The following is an 18,449-nucleotide window of genomic DNA, read 5'->3' on the forward strand; positions in this document are numbered from 1 at the left end:
ATTACATTCTGACACTTTTTGTTAACTGTCATTGACTTATTTTCTAATTTATACAAACAATTCGGCAAAGTTGCAGACTTGATAAGAATGCTGCATCATCAAAAAAATGAAACTGTATGCACAAGTTCAAGCGTTGGGACACAATTTGGTATTGAGCTTCCTATTGCTGTTTCAAACTTAGAGAAAAGCTTTTTGGTTTCAAGGTCTACATGATAATTTACAGTTAAGTGAAAAATGAGGGGATATAAAAAACTATTGTCCTTTGACAGTCGATTTATAAGGGTTGTCATTCTGTGTCCTGTCCCTTGCTCCCCACGTTCAAAGTACTGGAAGCATGATTTTTAGCTTAATTGAAGACTCAAGCCAAATGCTTTCACTTTTTTCTTGTTACAGAAGAGACTTATTTAGGTTGCTGTCTCCCCATCTCTGTACTACAATAATAAATGAAGGAAATTCCTGCTTGTGATTTTTAAAATTTATTTCACTGTGTGAGGCAAACTAGATTGTAGTGTTGAAGTGAATTGAAAGGGAGAGAGGGGAGGAAGCTGAAGTTTAAAGTAGAAGGAGAAACACTGGTATGCTTGTCAAGCTAAAAAAAAATAATTTTCAATGTTACTGGCTTTTTTTATGCTAACTAGGGGTACAAGAAATCAGGGTGTCATATGGTTACTATATGAGGCATATGTTAAAAGTGTGAAGGGCTAGTCCCCAGCAGTAACAGCAGACTTGTAATACCTACAGGCTAGAAGTAGGTTCAGTACCTGTAACTTTCCTAAAAAGTGTCACTACCAACTTAGATTTGGGTTGAAATGCAGATAATAACAGGAAGGTTGAATTGAGGAGAGTACTGCTGTGTAAATGTCTGAAATAAACCTATTTCGTATGTTACTGATAGAACAACTTTGTATTCAAAACTGATAAAGTTTCGGTAATCTTTCAGGTAATGTCATGGAATATACGGACAATTGTTAAGACTTTGTAGCACTAAATAGTTTTAAAACTTCCACTTTGCATCTCTTTAAATCTGTCAAGTTTTTTCTTCCTGATTCCATTGGAAACTGATATTTGATTTTTTTTCCAATTGTTTCAAGTCATCTGAATCATGCTGTAGTTTTATTTTGTGTCGCTACATCTTGGGTAGGTAGCAATATTTCTACTTGAAAAGGTGTATCAGAAGATGTATTTGGGTTTTCAGCTCCCCGATTGTGTTTTCTATGCAGAAAGAACTGTATGTTCTGAAGCCTTGTATTTTTCTTTAAAGATTAGCTTAAAATAAGCAGAAATTAAAGTTTTTGTAGCAAATTGCATCTCATAACACCTATATGGCAACGTTTTCTGTCATTGGTGTGTATACTGTTACAATTTTCCCTTTTATCCGAGTGCTGCTTCTACAGCAATGGTTTAATTTCAAATTGTTTCTTGAAACACAGCACTGATCTTTCTAACCAGTTTTGCTAAAGAATTTACAACATAACATTTGTACTCTCTTCCTAGTCTTGTCTTTCCTACCATATCATCTTTTGTGGTACTTAGTGAGAACATGCTCTGTTTCAGAGATAAAGCATCAGTACCGTCTAGAGCAACACTATTGATTCATCTCAGATACCAAAGTCAAACCAAGCCAGTCTGTCCATTAGCTTTCCATTAAATGAATGCAGTCCTGTGGACTTGTGGGTCTGGCTTTACTTGAGCAGTTCATGCAGCAGCATTTAGCAATAACAGCTAAGTTTTGGCTAACACATGATGGATTTCTCTGGAATGGACTCCACTGATTACAAATGCTGTAATCCTGTAGATGTACCTTCATTACAGAAATCCTTTTTTTAAAGTAAATGGTGTGTTTTCAAGTAGGCACTATAGGTAAGGTTTGGCATGTTCAATTCGGTCTCAACCACATTGTCTAATGAAGGGTGGTTAAATGCTGCCAGTTTGAAGCACACATTAAAATAACTGAAATACTGGAACTGATTTGTAGTAGCTAGTTTGCAGAGTTATACCAGTCTGACATGACAGTGGGTGTCTTGAGCTTAGTCTGTCTCATCCTCAGAATTATTTACACTCCAGCTGAAGGCATTGCTCACTCAGTATTAGTTTTCTTCTCTGTGGCGGTACCGAGCTGCTGACAATATAATATTGTCTTGTGCTTAGAAGTTTTGAGGACTTGACTCATAAAACATAAATGAGGAAACTTCCTTATCTCTTGTCCAAACTCAAATTGTCTATCACTTACAGACAAACTTATAAGTTAAACTTACACCAGGACTGTGACTGGAATTTATGGGCATTAGAATTTTTTTTCTAAACTGTCTTGCAAATCTGTGACTAAGATAGCTGGACTTAAATGAGGTTGAGAATATCTGTGTGTTTGGGTTTGGATTTTTTTTTCATTTTACTTTTTTAGACAAAGAATGATGAAACAAGTAACTCTTGTGTAGCTTTGCTGTTTCTTTATATATAAAGTCAAAAGCTGAAGCATGAGCTGTTTTTTGTTAATGCTTTTTCTTCATTTACAATATAACATTCTTGGAACACAAGACAGCTGTTTTCTGAACTTGGAAATTGATAACAGCATGTTTCAAAATGGCACAGATTTTTTAGATTATTATAGTTTAGAATTTATATTGATTACACAGTTCTGTGGGTTAAAATTAAATTTGGTTTCTTCAGAATACACCTTTGTAGGTTTGATAGTTCACACAGCAGTGTATTAAGTTTTCTTTAGTTACATGATTTTGGGTAAAAGTGGTGCACAGTTCTTAACAAACTGAAACTGATATTATTTGTCATCTTTAATCAATCTTTTACTTCTTTCAGAGTAAAGAAGAAGTGATGGCAGTACGGCTCCGTGAGGCAGACCGCATCGCAGCTGTGGCTGAACTTCAACAGCATATTGCTGAATTAGAAATCCAGGTAACAAGTGATGGCATTAAATGTGTAACTTGGTACTGATTACTTTTTGCACTTCGGGTTTTTTCTTCCTCCACTTTCTTTCCTTATTAACTTACTGTGAGTACAAGGCACTGCTTTGTGAAGCGGAGTAATGCTGTATCGCTGAATGTGCCTCCTTTATGAGCAAAGCCCTTAAATCTAACTTAGGGATGTAACTGGGACCTGTTAATAATTGTTTCTGTACCAGCACCATGCCACAGGCAATGCTCTGTTAAACTGACTTTTTTTGTCTGGTAACTGGTAATTTTTACCAATTAATAGGTGAGATTGGAAAAAATCCTCTGTGCAGTAAAAAGTGCACATTTGATTCCGGCAGCCATTCCTTTCTAGGCTTACTCCTCTGCTATGACCAGTATTGGAGGATTTGTTATAAAACTCCTACACACTTTGCGTAAATTTTGAAAGCAAAAATGTTATTTACTGCTACCCTGTCACTGTAGGATTTGAGGATGCATGCTTTGGCCTCTGTGTTGCTCCTTGTGCTTTCAGTTCCTTTTGGAGCTTTCATGGAGTTCATGGACTCCCATGAACTCACTGCTTCCTTGATGAGAGAACCAGAAATTACTGTTCTTTATATTTTCTTGACTTTGAGAAATCATGATGTCTTGCTGTATTCTGTCCTTCCTATACTCATACACTGTTGTCCTGTCTAAATTTTGCTGTGCCTATCTACAAAGAAATATTTTCTTGGATATTATTCCTAAGCTACAAGCTAGTTACTCTTTACTGTTTTTTAAACTGGAACTGCTACTGTCTTTCTTCCCTCTTTCCTTCAAGGTGATGATTTTACTGTGTTGTGTCAAAGCCTTCTTTTCCCTGTGATTTCTTAAGTATCACAGAATCATTTTGGTTGGAAAAGACATTAAAAATCATCAAGTCCAACGGTTAACCTAGCACTGCCAGGTCACCACTAAACCATGTCCCTCACTGCTACACCTACATGTCTTTTAAACATCTTCAGAGATGGTGACTCCAGCACTTCCCTGGGCAGCCTCTTCCAGGGCTTTACAACCCTTTCCATGGAGAAAATTTTGTAATATCCAAAGTATACCTCTCCTTGTGCAACTTGGGGCTGTTTCCTCTTGTCCTCTTGCCATTTACTTGGGAGAACAGACTGACCCCCACCTTGCTACAACCTCCTTTCAGGTACTTGTGGAAGGCGAGAAGGTCTCTCCTGAGCCTCTTTTTCTCCAAGCTAAACAACCACAGGTCCCTCAGCTGCTCATGCCAAGATTACTTGCAAGTAGTTGAGAAAGGTCTTATGCATCTTTTTCATCTCATCATTTACAGAATGTACAAATAAACGTAACGGACCTTGCATAAAGCATTTTCACTCTGAAAAATTTTCCTCTAGTGCATCAGGCACTAAATTTTTTTAAAAGATAAAGCAATCATTTCTTTTAATCGCAGAATGCTTAGATTATGCTGTGATCAGTACATTAGAAATAGATAAGTACAGTAAACATTGCATATGAAGCATTTATAATCTGTTAAGATAACAAGAGAGTAGCTGAGTTTAGGTCAATCTTCTCATCGTTTTATAAAAAGAAGTTTAAAGGTTAGTTCAAACAATGTGATTTTTGTTGTGATGAGATTGTACCCATTTTGCATTGTTTTTACTTTAGCATAGACTTTAAATGCCATCCTGCTGCCGTTGTTTGGTATATCTCCTCCAGAGTGAAGGTGATTCCTATAATGATCAGTAGTTTCTTCTGATAGCTGTCACCCAATTAGAATTCTGTTCATTTTTTAATGTGAGTACATCTGACTCGGTTTTCTGTTGTTTGACCGAATCATCAGTTCTTAATCACTTTATAGCTGTCTCCTATTCCCTTTCCATACTCATGCTTAAGCTGTGCATGCCAGAATTGCATGCAGAGTTTTGTACTGCCTTGTCGTGAGACAGGTAAAGAAGTTAGGCGCAGGAACATAACCTGTTTCATGGCTCTGGCTAATGCATCCAGAGTCCCTGGCTTGTCATGATACTGCACTGTCTCATATTCAGGTGTTCATCCACTTCATCTCTCCTTCCTGTTCACAGTTACTGCTTTGCTTGATGCAATCCTTAGCTATGTTTTTTATCCGTTATTTTTCCCTCATATTCTAGGTGGCATTGGTTTTTGTTTCCTACTAAAGTGCATATCAAATTCCAGTCTCTTTGATATTCTTAGATGATAAGCTGCCAATGATTTCGTGATCTGTAACCTCTTAGTAAAATTCTTGATTTTTTTGGGCAAATGTGCTGTGCTTTCTTTGTGTGTCCTCTGGAGTGTGAAATCACTGTGTAGCTGTGGTTCATGTTTCTAACTTAATGAGTTTGGCCTGCTAGGCTTTTGGTGAATTTTTGATCTCAAATTTAAACTAGTCTGAAATACAACTTCTTCAGATGTGAAACACAGGTTTTGAGTGTTAACTGTATAAGGACATTTAAAACAGAAGTGATTTAGTAGAAATAAGTAAATTTACATTAAAGGAACTTATTTTTGACGCTCTAGATACACTTGAAATGCTTTTATTGGGCTGTGACAGATTTTTTTTTTTTTTTTGAGATTCTGTAAGAAATAGGTATTTTTGACCAGTGTGTTTTGCCAGCAAACATGAAACTTACAATCAAAACTTCCTTTTTGGGTACTCATGCTCAAAGGCCTCTGAAACACCTGCATCAAAAAAAGTAATAATGGAGTAAGAAAGCCTTAACTCCCAAAGCTTGTAAACTATAAAACATGCAACTGATAATAGAGCTTAAACAAAAGCCACTTCTTAAGGAAACTGAAAATCTAGGTAAAATCTTCCTTGCTGGAGAAAGAACTTCCTCCCATTTTCTTCCATTCAGCTTGTCACTGGACTTGCTGTGACCTGATGTGGGGAGCAGAGGGTCTTTTAATTTGGACTTCCTTTAATGACTTGGAATGCAATATTTATTACCATAAATACATTTAGCAAGTCTTGGTGCCTAGGTGTCAGTCTCAAAGTAATTGTGCTTTTAATGTGGAGCATCACAAATAGGCCTACTTTGTCATATTGTTCCAAAGCTGATAAAAACGAAGGGAGGAAATTAAGTTACCACATAACCTTCCTTTTTTTGAGGCAGATGGTGTTTTTCTAAGAAGCTCTAGGGATTCAGTCCCAGGTCCACATGGTCCATAGCAATACTTAAACTAAATTATGCAGTTTTCTTTTAAATGTTCCTGTAGGTGTAGGTGCAAGACACTGCTGTTAAATTTGTTACACAGAGTATCACTACTCCCACGTAAGAACTGATCTGACTTTAAACAAATGCTAGATTTAAATCGGAGTTTCTGGATCACTCTTCATTTTGTTTAGTAAGAATGGCAGAGGGAGAAGGAGATAGAACTCTATCATGTAATGGAAGATGTAATTCTGCAGCAAGTTGTCAGTTTATGATGATGTTAGGCAATTATATTTTATATATTCTGAATGTCACCTTATCTTGGTCAGACGTTCCATTCCTAATGTGGAGCTTTTAAACTTTTGTGTCAGCAGACTGAAGTGCAAGGAATGGTCTGGTGCATAGTGGGTATTATTAAAAGAAATGTATGAGTCATTCCTTAGCAAAAATAACACAATGTTGAAGTGTAACGACGTTTAACTTGTTACACACACCTGAGCACCAGAAATGACAAAGGAAAACCCTGAAGTTATGTATAAACTAAAGTTTACTTTGTTAGGATTTTTCTCCTCTGTCCTCTCCTTATTTTTCTCTCACTTACAGTTCAGCTTATAAAAACCCTTGGGAAGCAGACATGACTTGGAAGTATTTAGCAGGCTTCTGGACTTTGAGCAGGACATTTGAGCAAGTTAACAAATGAAGTATGCATTTTTGGATGGCTAGGCTGCTATTCTTTGTACCTCCACACAGGGGAGAAGTCGTTCTCTTTAATAAATGTTCTACTTTCTCATGAAGGTTAGAGGTTCACATGCTATAACAAAACGACTTGTTTTGGCCAGGCTACATACACACTCTGATCCCTTTTGTCCCCTTGCTTTTGTAAGATATAGAGAGCCAGGGCTGAGGAATGCATTGTCTCCCTCTGTCTATAGTCAATCAGCAAACCCTCAGGTTTGTGTCTTCCAGGAATTAGTCTTCTTGTTTTCAGCTGAACTAGTCTGATGGCTTCAAACTGCAACAAACAAATGCTTTTAACTTCTTAATATCAGCCTTTAAAATCCTATTGCTTTTAGCTTGTGAATGCTTTCCTAAGGCTGCCAAGAAGAGTCTCCCAAGCTTCACTATGGCCTACCAGCAAGTGCTCCTTCTGATCACCTATGGGCAGGGCAGTCCTGTTGGTGTTGTTTTGTGTTGTGGTATGGGGTTTTTTTGTTGTTGTTTTGGTTTTGGTTTTTTAAAGCTTTCTCTACAATTGTTGAAGGAAGGCCAGACAAAATGAGAGAAGGAGAGGTTTTAGAGAAATTCAGGCAAGGCTGAACCAGTGAAAAGGTAGAGTCAATCAGCTGGCTTGGGGAAGGAGCACTGGGCCAGTCAAACTGTAGGCAGGCTGGGGCAGCTGCGGTGTCTGCTGTGCAGCTTAATCCTTCTCCCTCCATTTCTATTCAGGCTGGTGACTTGTAGCATCCTTTTAAAATTATCCATGGCTGAGCTGGTTTGGGGAGGTACAGATCAAACTTGTAATATAGAAATCTGGTTTTAGGCCTGAGTAATCTTAAGGCAAAATCTGTAAGAATTCATTCTTCTCTCTGTTAGCTTGATCTGGACAGGGGGTAGCATCACTTCCTCTTGATGTGTTTCCTGGCAGATTCAGAGAATTTTGTCACATTTACCCTATCTCTAACCATGTCAAACCTGCTTTGAGAGCATCTGTAAAGGAAATCCATGATTGTGCTAGTTCTCTCCCCCACAGTTTAAACTTTCAGCACTATTGCATTAGAATGAAGCCTTTCTATGACCTCTGTTTAATAACTTTTCCAAGTACTGACTGTTGAGTAAAGAAATTGTTTCCATCTTTTCAAATTACAGGAAACTTTTTTTCACTCTTATCAATAGTGGTGTGTGATGTTAGTGATGTGTTTTTTGAAAGTCTAGAATGAGTCACTGTAAAGTCACTGAAAGGACACTAGTTACCACATTTACCCTTCTGAATAAACTTCATTTACATTTTTAATGCAGTGTCTTTTGCCACAGAGTAAGAATACAAAAGCTTCCCCTGAAAAAAGGTTAAGGCAGATTGTTACCAAGTAAATTTTTTTAAGGCGGAAAATATCAGACTAAAGGTGTCAGGGAAATGTTCCACCCTCCTAGGTGATTTTAGTAAAGGTGATACACTTATCTGAGGCACAGCACCTATCTAGTGTGACTGGATTTTGACTGCCTAGAATACCATTTGGTTTGTTTTTCTGTGTTTCTAACAGATATCAAAGGAAAACAACACTGCATGCTTTCTTCTTATTTAAAATGGCTTATTTTCTTGTGGAGACATGTTTCTTTTTCTACTCTGATATGATCATCAGGAGTGTTTTGGAAATCTTTGTGCTTGTGTTCCTCTTAGGATGAAGCACCTGCAACTGAAACTTGATTAACTTCATCCTCTGTGTTTTTTGATTCTATTAATACTTAGAACTTGGTCGAGCAGCAAAAGCAGGCTTAAAGCCTCAAGTGCTTGCAGATGGTTTCCAGTGATTTATCTATTTATTTGTAATTTAAACTTTGTTTTATGACTACTATACTTGCTTTTTGGGGAGTGCTATACAGTAATGGTTTCAGGTATTTAAGGTCAGTATTCTTTCTCTTCAGTCTGTCCCTGCCTTCTTGTGTAGCCAGCTGTGCATCCTGGTCCTGTGCTGGAGTTTGAAAGGTCTCCATATGCTAAGTAGTTCTCAGTAGACATCAAGATTGTTTCTTGAGACTAGCTGCTGGTTTTTTTGAAGGTACAGAAAAGCTGTTTTTCACTTAGACAAAGAAGGCTTTTAAGTATGATCCTACAATGATGAATCTCAACTGATCATTTTTGGTGGGCAGAATTTTTTCTCATTCTAGGAAGGAGGAAACAGATTTTGTTTTCTTCTCAGGAAGAACTCTGTGCAACTCCTGCTATTCATGCAAGTACAGTCCCCCTAGCACATGCTTCAGAGGTGAGAGCTTCCAAAACTGAAGGGACTTAAGTGTGATCTAAGTTCTGTTTTAGCTGCTGACTTTTTTTGATCTGTAGGGCTCATTTCCTGCTTCACAGCCTGTGCTACTCCCTCTCTATACACAGCCTCTGAGGCAGGAGGTTGGATTATGTATTGGCTGCTTACCCTGTTCCAAGTACCTCTTCCTTGAGCAAAGTTGATACCAGGTCACTAGGGTGCTTGTCTCCTTGATGCAGGGTTTTCTAACACTGTTAGTGCTGATGGAACTGGGTCTGCTGGAAGAGACAATAAGACTAGGGAGATTTCTTAATCCTCAAAAGCAGTGAAATCAAGATGATGGATCTTTAATAACAACGTAACACCAACTGGCTTCACTATTCTAAAAGCCTTTCTGGGAATAAGAGGTAGGCACTGCAGTAATGCCAATATGCAGAAGCAGTACCCCAGGGGAATGGGCGCGGAGGTTCATTCATGCACGATTGCAGAGATTTTTTTAAAGCAAAATTCCTAGATTCCAGAACTGGCTAGCTTTCATAATTAGACTTGACTTACTGTTATGCTATCTGGCTTTTTCACTGTATATTAAGTTTAAAATGACTATTATTTGCCTAGAGACCTGCTACTCTTTGTCATGACCTCCCCAAATACCACAGATTTTCTGTAATAGTGCTCCCCATAAAAAAAAAAAAACAAAACAACAAAAAAAAAAACAAACAAACAAACAACACAACAAAAAAAAAACAAACAAACAAACAACACAACAAAAAAAAAACAAACAAACAAACAACACAACAAAAAAAAAACAAACAAACAAACAACACAACAAAAAAAAAACAAACAAACAAACAAAACAACAAAAAAAAAACCAAACCAATAACCCACATCCTATGTGTATAATCTTAGATTTTTGAAAAAAAACTCTGAAGAGAGAGATTACTAAATGTTTGTGCTACTTCCCTTTAAAATGTGTGATGTTCTTAAATTGTAAGTGGAGCCTTAACATTCACTTTTGGACCTGTACAGCTGATCTGAGTGTTTTCTTCAGAAGTGCAGAACTACTCAAGCACAATAGTACAGAACTATTCAAGCACAGTGTAACACCAATGCAGAGTGAACTGCCTGGTTCTTACCGAAGTAAGTGCTACAATAGGAAGCATTCAGCTTCCTATTAACTCAACCTATGTGAAAGCAATTTAATTTCTCTTATTAGTGGATCTGTCTAATAACTTAGTGTGGCAGCATTCACTCTGAATATTGTGTGCAGTTCTGGGCCCCAGAATTTGAGAAGGATGCGAAGGTCCCTAAGTGTGTCCAGAGGAAAGCAACCAAGCTGAAAGGGCTGCAAGGAAAGTCCTGTGAGCAGCAGCTAAGGACTTTGAGCTTGTCTGGTTTGGAGAAAAGGAGTCTGAGGGCTACCTCATTGCTCTCTAAAGAAGCGGATGGGGAGGTGCCAATCTCTTCTCCCTGGTATCCAGTGACAGGACTTGTAGGAGTGGTTCAAAGTTTCACTAAAGGAGGTTTAGGCTGGATATTAGGAAGCATTGGTTTACTGAGAGAGTGGCTAGAAACTGGAACAGGCTTCCTAGAGAGGAGGTCGATGTTCCATGCCTGTCAGTGTTGGAGGCATTTGGACAATGCCCTTAATAGCATGCTTTAGCTTTTAGCCAGGCAGTTGGACTAGATGATTATTGTAGGTCCTTTCCAACTGAAATAATGTTGTCTAGTCTATTCTATTCTGAGGAAGACAGACCAGTTCAAAGACAGAGCATATCAAAATGTAGTTTAAGGGAAATGGAAAAACTTAGCTTTTTGGCATTTCTTTTAAAAAACAGAAAGTTAAAGCCAAATTTAAAATGTAGAAGGGCCTTGAGCAGAGCAATCTGCTTTTTTCCTTGGTGGTTCTTCAGAAGACAGATTTTTAGGTCCTTTGCTCTTGAACACCCTTACCATTTAAGAGAGTTCATTTTAATTTGTTTTAGTTGTGAAAGACTTGCAAAATCAATCCATCCTAACAATGTGTTTTCTAGCACATCTGTATGGCTCAACACTAGAAGCAAGAAGGTGCTAGCAATAATAACAATATTAGACCAGAAGGAGGGATATCGATAGTGTGCTTAATGTGAGCTCCAACCTCCCTGGCTGCTGGAGTTGGACCATGGAGAGTGCAGGCTTCTGGCCTTTGGGCGGGTAGCCCTCTGTTCCCCAACTCCAGTTATCCTTTGATCTCAGTAGGTGAGCTTCCATGGGCCATAGCTTAGGCTGAGGTGCCCGAGGCAAGACAAGACTTAATCCATACAGGACTGATTTCTTCCTAGAAACTTTCTCAACATGCACTGTTGGACCCTTAGCAGGAGCAATTAATTTATCTGTTCTCTAGAGGGGTAAGCAAAATGAAGGGTGGCAGCAGCAGAACAGGAAGAATGGAAAACATGCATCTCCAGAGAATCAAAAGAATGACAGAGGGCTAGTAGTTACTCCTGGATTATCATCTTTGATTGCCCTGCAGTGCATCACCTAACTAAATAAATGCAACAGCCATATCCTACAGACAGTGGGCTGAAGATGAAATCTGCAAGAATGCACCAGTGTTATTGTCTAAGGTCCTTACCTTTGTTTCAGTTCTATTCAATACCTGTTGTATCTTCACATCTCAGTTTCTGTCCCACTTTGATATCACTTGCAACCTGGCTAATTCCCTGTCCCTCTGCATCCAGCCAAGTTTGATTCATGTAATAGACAGCATGTTGTATAACCTAGGATAGGTTGAGAAGCAAATCTAGAACTACAGACTTTTTGAGAGAAAGTATTATCCTTGTGACAGATACCAACAGAGTAGGGGAAGCTGTTAATGCTGCTTTCTGTCATGTTAAAAGGAACTGCTATGCTGAAGTTTTTCCTGCCAACAATTTTTCTCTTTGACTTCTGTCCAGCTGCCCTAACAAAAAAACTAGTGCTAGAGAATATTGCTACCAAATGAAGTTGCTCACATTAAAATTTTCTTTGATTAACAAATGTTCATCAGAAGCTGGAAATCTCTATAAAGTAATCTGAACTTAGTGCAATATGAAAGGTGACTGGAAAGTGAAACCATTTTGCAGAACATAGTAATATTTTGTACTTGTATGAAAATAAATATGTATTGATGAGAAATATCAATCTCATCACACAGTTTTAAAGAATGTAAAATGCTTAAAAGTAGTATGATTTAGAATAAGAATGTTTAAAGTAGTAAAACTACTTTTTATAGATGTAAGTATTTTGGTTCCTTTGAAAATATATGAACTTTCAGCATTCTATTTATTCTTTAGATTCTTTGTAAGAATTCAAAAAATATTTTAATGCTGTAGTGCTTGACTCCTGCATGTTTTTCAGTGGCTTGCTACTGTACCTGCATGAGTGTCTTTTAAATAACTAAAATAATGGTATGATCAACGTAGCTTATTAAAAAAGAGTAGAATATATCCTTGTTATTGTTTAGAGAGATCAACAGCAGCTGTGAGGAAGACTCTGATACCTTGTCCTAAAATTTCTCCTGTGTCATTCTTCCAATTTACCCACTTTGTAGCTTATAGAACATGGGCTTATTTAGAAATACCTGATTTCTGTTGCAGGTAATTAAAAGGATCAGCTTCTGACCTCTAGTGTTTTGAATGTTGCAAGAGGAAGTTACAGAATGACTTTTCTAGGAAAAGTATGTTTGTAGAAAATGACATTGCAGGGGGTTCTTTTTTTTTTGTGCTAAATGCATTTTTGTGAATTGTCAGCTCTACAAATTCTGTAGTTCTGAAAGGAAAACTGAAACTTATTTGCCCTTTATTTATAATGAGGATCTTGCAAGCCAGGCTTATGTCCTACATTCAGCTCCAACTGATTGGAGCTAGAGCTGGTTCTTCTATAAACAAATGTACATATCAAATTATTTTGTGGTATCTGCACTAACTTTACAGTGTTATTTATGGAATAAAAATAAACCCACTTAAATACAATGAAAGTATGTAACTCCCAATATGGTGTACTCTACATAGCACACTCTTAACAGCTTCCAGCTATTTGTGCAGTGCCAGACTTAAGTCAGAAAACGTTATTGCCTCTGCTGTTAGTTTATACTGACTTAACTTGGCAATGCCTGTTTTGTGGCCTCTTCTGCACCCAGTTTGAAGGTAAGCTCAGCTATTGATTGAACTTTCATTTTAAAAGTGCAATGACACCTATCTTCTATTTATGTCAAAAGCTTGCTTTTGATTTCTCTTTGCTTATGCTCTCTGGAACTCCTATACAATAAATACCACAATATTTTGTGTTACAACTTCCTTTTAGTTACAGTCTATTTAGTTACAACTTTCTTTGGTTTTTGTCATACATAGTGTTTCCCAGCTCATGTGATATGCAAGGAAAGAATGTTTGGCTTGTCATTTGGAAGCAAAGGGAAATTCTTTGTTACTAAAAGAAGACTTTATGTTAGTGAGAATAACATATACTAAGATATGTTCCATATATTGATAGTATTCTGCAGGGTTGCTTTACTAAATTGTATGTGGAACCTCATGTCTATTTGATGTGAATTCCACCTGGGAAGCTTTGTTAATTCTTCATGCTACTTCATAGAATCCTGCCTGTACTATGGTTAGTATTGAGAGGGTCAGCTTGCTCTGAGCTACTGGCATCCCTTGATGCCTGCTGTAACTTCAACCAGGTGAAAAGTGCTGCATGGTGTCTGTGAATTGCTTTGGTTCATGACAAAACTATGCAGATAGTTAAGATTTTCAATATAGCATATCCATAAATAATTTCAGTAAGTTGTTTTTTTTTTTAACTAAAACAGAAAGAAGAAGGGAAAATTCAAGGGCAGCTGAATAAATCTGATTCTAACCAGTACATCAGAGAACTGAAAGATCAGATAGCTGAGCTGCATCATGAGGTAAGTGATAAAATACTGCTGCCTCTGAGCACTTGCACCTTTTGTCCTATCTTGCATTTGTATCAGGTTTTGCTTATCTGATAGTTATTGCAGCTTCAATACTTGATTTTACTAATGTACATTATTGTGAACAAATACAATAAAACTAATATTTAAACATGAATCTTGCCCTTATTCTGGGATGCAAGAGAATGAAAAATTTCTTAGTTGTGTGATTTGGCATTAAATGAGATCAGCACTTAGGCTCTGTCTTGGTGCTTTCCTTAATTTCATGAGTTGATCATATTTCACTGTGTAGCATTTATTGCATTTAGAGCTGCATGCATAAAAATAAGCCACTTTATATCTTTATTTGCTACAAGTTTTAAGGCTAACTTAGAAATGAAGCTGCATTTCTGCAAGTAGAAGAGTCCATGTGTAGATTTTATTTTTTTTTGAGGATGAATTTTATGTGGTAGCATACTGAGATTGCTTAAAAAGAAAAAGGATGCTTGCTTAATATCAGTTAACAGATTTTTAAGCTTTAAACTGCCAGACCCTTCAACCTATGAAATTTGTCTTCAGACTTCCTTGCTCTAAAAGTTGTAGTAACTTTCTGTTAGGTAAAAAGATCAGAAGGTCCTGAAATGGCTTATGTAACTGCTGTGCTCCCTGGCTCGTTTCAGTTCATTCTGCACTGTGAGGAAATGTCTTTGCCCAGTGCTGGGGTGTGTGAAATGCCAGTCATCTTTGCTTTGCCTCTGCCTCCATTCGCCTTCCAGACACAGCTCTGATAACGTCCCTTAACACGGTGCTATCATAGAGCAACACAACCTACTCCCTGCTTTGTTGCCTTTTCGATTTTTGTTAAATAAACACGTACTTTCTTTATTTAAGTGTAGATAGCATTTTCTTAATCATCTCAGTGGATTCAACCTTTTAGGACCAATCCCTTGAGAGCTGTAACATTGTGGAGGATCTTGGAATGCTGTCTATGCTATAGATTGAGGATAGTCTCTAGGGCCATCAGTCCAGCACCTTTGCCAATCCTTAAGCTCACTTAAGAACAAATTTAAAAATCACTAACTTGTCTTTTTCCATTGAAGGGCAACAACTGGCTTGCTTTGTTCCTTATGAGAAAGTGACTTGCTTGTACAGTTCCCAGAAAGCTAGATGTTTTGCATATTTTGTGTTATGAATAAAAAGGTGCTGTACTGACTTTTTAAAGCTACACTGAACAGTGGAAAAAGTAAGAAGCCCCTGCTTTGGAGGAGAAAAATTACTCTTGGCAAGCTGTTGCATCCTTTTCTCCATATATGCATTTGTCATACACTTGGTCAAGCAACTCAGCTGCCATGAAGGCATACAAATGTGTGCATGTTCAATGTGTTCAGGTGAATGTGAACAGGTTGGAATGCAGGTGAGGTTTATTAGCTCACAAAGCAATGATAATTCTAAGTAACGCTAGTGATGCTGAAACAGCTGTCTAGACAAATTGTTGTTAGCATTTCAATTTGGAAGAAGGTGTAAGCTGAGGGGAATATTAATTCAACAACAGCAGAATTTGAGTATATCTGGGTAGAAGAGCACTCCTTTTCCAGATGTGTGCTTTGTTGTGACTTAATTTTTATTTTCCAGACTAGGCAAATGCTGTAGGAAAGTAGCTCATTCTAGGATAGGTAGAAACAGGATGAAGTTCTGTATGTAGTAGACACATTCTACCTTGGCAGCATTTCTGAATGATTCCTTACACAGTTTCTTAAAGCCTGGAAGTCCTTGTTTAATAATCACTCTTCCCCTCCCCTTACTGTTACATATCTATTTGCCTATTTTTTTTTAAAAAAAGTTCAAAGGGAAAGTTATATTTCATGCATTCTTATTTTGAGCATAACCCACTGGGCTGATTTTGAGATTATGTAGGGTTAAGTCTGAAATGTATGTAGTATTCATAGGTAAATTGGTGTTAATTAAATCTTGGATTAATATAGCTGCTAAGTCAAGAACTTTGCAGTGTTTCCTGAAATAGCAAAAGGCATAAAAAGGCAATATGAAGAGGCAAAAACGGTTGCCCACAACTGCTAAATGTTAGGGTTAGTATAATTTAGTCAATATCAGTTAAATAAAGCTACTTTTGTAGATCTGCACTGAAGTGTCTTCATGTGTAGATCCATTGGCTGCATTCTTTGCTTTTTTGGCTAGCTGCTTTTTGATTCTACTTCTGCAAAAGCTAAAAAGAAACGTTACAAATTTGCAAATTCATCTTCCTGAAGATAGGGCGATGGTGTATGTGACATGTTGACCACAATCTCCCAACTGGTTAACATGTAAAAGGCACTAGTAAAGGAACAAAGTTCGTGGTGACTGCATGGTTACTATTTAGCATATTGCAGTTGTGGAACTTTTCCAGACATAAACTGGTGTAAAAGTTACAATTTAAGGTAGAGGTGGGATAGGTGTGTGTGAAGACAAGATTAAATGTCTTGGCATGGCCATCAGTGTTGATTCCACTTATTGAACTTCATTTTTCCTCTCCAGTACTGCATTTTTACAGAAGTTTACATCAGAAGAATTGCAGGTTCTCCCTCTGAAGGATGGACTAAAATAGACAAATCCCATGTTAAGTAACTGCAAACAGTCCATATTGAGGCCTTCTGATAAGCATTACTTCATGGCTTTGGCCAGCAATCTGAATGCATGTGTTCCTGTACCAGTGAACCTGGAGGAGAGAGATACTTTAGTTCTATCCTGTGGTATGATCCATCAGATGATGATGGATCAAGATGTGGCAACAGCATGATGCCTGTGTCTTAAGTATGGTGCAGCTTGCAGCCTAAGGGATAAATTTCAGCTGCTTTTGTTACTCATTTAGGAAAAGTAATGCTACAGTCAGTCTTCAAATCACATTATAAGAAGACTTATTTGTAATAAATTCAAGTTTTTTGTGTTCCTAGTACTGAGTAAAACTGCCCATACTGGGAACTGGTAGTAGGGCACCCAAATCTGAATCCATGAGACACATTGCTATTAAATGTACAGGTTACATTAAATGGAGAAATACGATGCCTTTTTTGTCTACCTTTCAAATAAGGTAGAATATCTGTAAATGGAATTACCACAGTGGGTTTTTGGTTTGTTCTAACAAGATGCCTGCCTGATTCCTTTTATACCCAACCGGTGGATTTCTGTAGCATGGTTAGCCGAATTGACTACTTCACAGTAGGGCTGGAACTTATATTTGATAAACACTTCCAGAGAGTAAACAGACAAAATCTGGAGCTTTAAGAACACTGTAACAAGATGTGTGTTATAGACTTCTGCTCTGTGCACACCATCTTAGAGCTTACTCACAAGTAGCTGTTTCTTTGCAGTAACTTGAGTAACCAAATATGGGTTAGAATAATTTGTTACTGTGTAACATGCTGAATTAATAACTTCCTCAGTGCAGCCATATCCTCACTCGACTAGAGTTTATGTACATGAAGATCAATTATTATTAACTTGCAATTGTAACTTCAGTAAATGTCAGTCATTTTTATGCTCATTCCCTAGGAAGCTACTGACAGCTGTCCTTCACTCTTTTACACACTCTGTGAACCTTTGAAGAACGGCTGGTGCATAATGGAAAGACCCTCGGCGACCACAGTACTTCTCGTTAGCCAATAGCTATTCCTGTGAAAAGTTGTGTGTATTTAGTTTCAGATTAGTGCTGCACTTCCTTTCCGTCTAATTGGCCAAGTTGCTTCACTGTCCACAAAGTTGTTAGATGCTTATGCCTTTAGTGTTGATGGCTGAAACTACTGTGAAAACCTGAAATTTTGAGGATTGTCACAAACAGGAAGTCATGATGTGTACTTCTCTCGGAGCTTTTACTATGCCCTAGACTTAGGCACTTTGCTTGCCTTGGCAGAAATTCATGTCCCATTGCCATTTGTTCTTTTCATTAACTGAACTCTTTCCACCTTGCATTTTTCTTTCTGCCTTCAATTTGTTTCCAGTCCTAAAGCTTCTTCTGCCACATTCTTAATGAGTTCTGGCTTAGTATGATTTTAACCTACAATCCTTTTCCATTGTGCAGCCCCAATAGGCTGCAGCTTCTGTGAAGGAACTTTGTTACTCTTGTCAGTAAGTACACAGGCTTTGTTGCCCTGTCTTGGACACATGAGAAACAAGGTCTGGTGAGTGCTACACTCTGTCACTTGTCCTTGCAGTTATTGGGCTTTAACTGATGGAACATAAATGGCAGGAGTGTGCAGGCACTGCAGGGGCTGTGCTGCGAGCACTCTCGGACTGCACAAGGGGTGCTAGTACTTTACAGAAGTTGCTTTTGACTAGACAGTGAAATGTTAAGTTAAAGCAATTTTTGTGAAACATTTTTTACTATTCAAGAGAGTATCCCACTTCAGTAGGTAGTTTTGAAGTAAAGCAATTGCCCTATGTGGAAAAGAATACATAGAAAGCTTGGACTGTTAAAACTTCGCATTAAATAGTTGAAAGT

At 37.7% G+C, this 18,449-nt stretch overlaps 1 protein-coding gene across 1 annotated transcript in view; it reads left to right on the top strand.

Annotated features, from left to right (window-relative positions):
* Positions 1-18,449, top strand: part of EVI5 (ecotropic viral integration site 5) — a 61,558-nt gene that overhangs the window by 28,761 nt on the left and 14,348 nt on the right. Inside the window, exons 17-18 of the mRNA XM_008947196.1 lie at positions 2,815-2,910; positions 13,880-13,975. Of these exons, the coding sequence (XP_008945444.1) occupies positions 2,815-2,910; positions 13,880-13,975 (192 nt within the window). The remainder of the gene's footprint in view (positions 1-2,814; positions 2,911-13,879; positions 13,976-18,449) is intronic.

This window comes from Merops nubicus, unplaced genomic scaffold (genome assembly GCF_000691845.1).
Source record: "Merops nubicus isolate BGI_N331 unplaced genomic scaffold, ASM69184v1 scaffold11829, whole genome shotgun sequence".
In the NCBI taxonomy this organism is placed as follows: domain Eukaryota; kingdom Metazoa; phylum Chordata; class Aves; order Coraciiformes; family Meropidae; genus Merops; species Merops nubicus.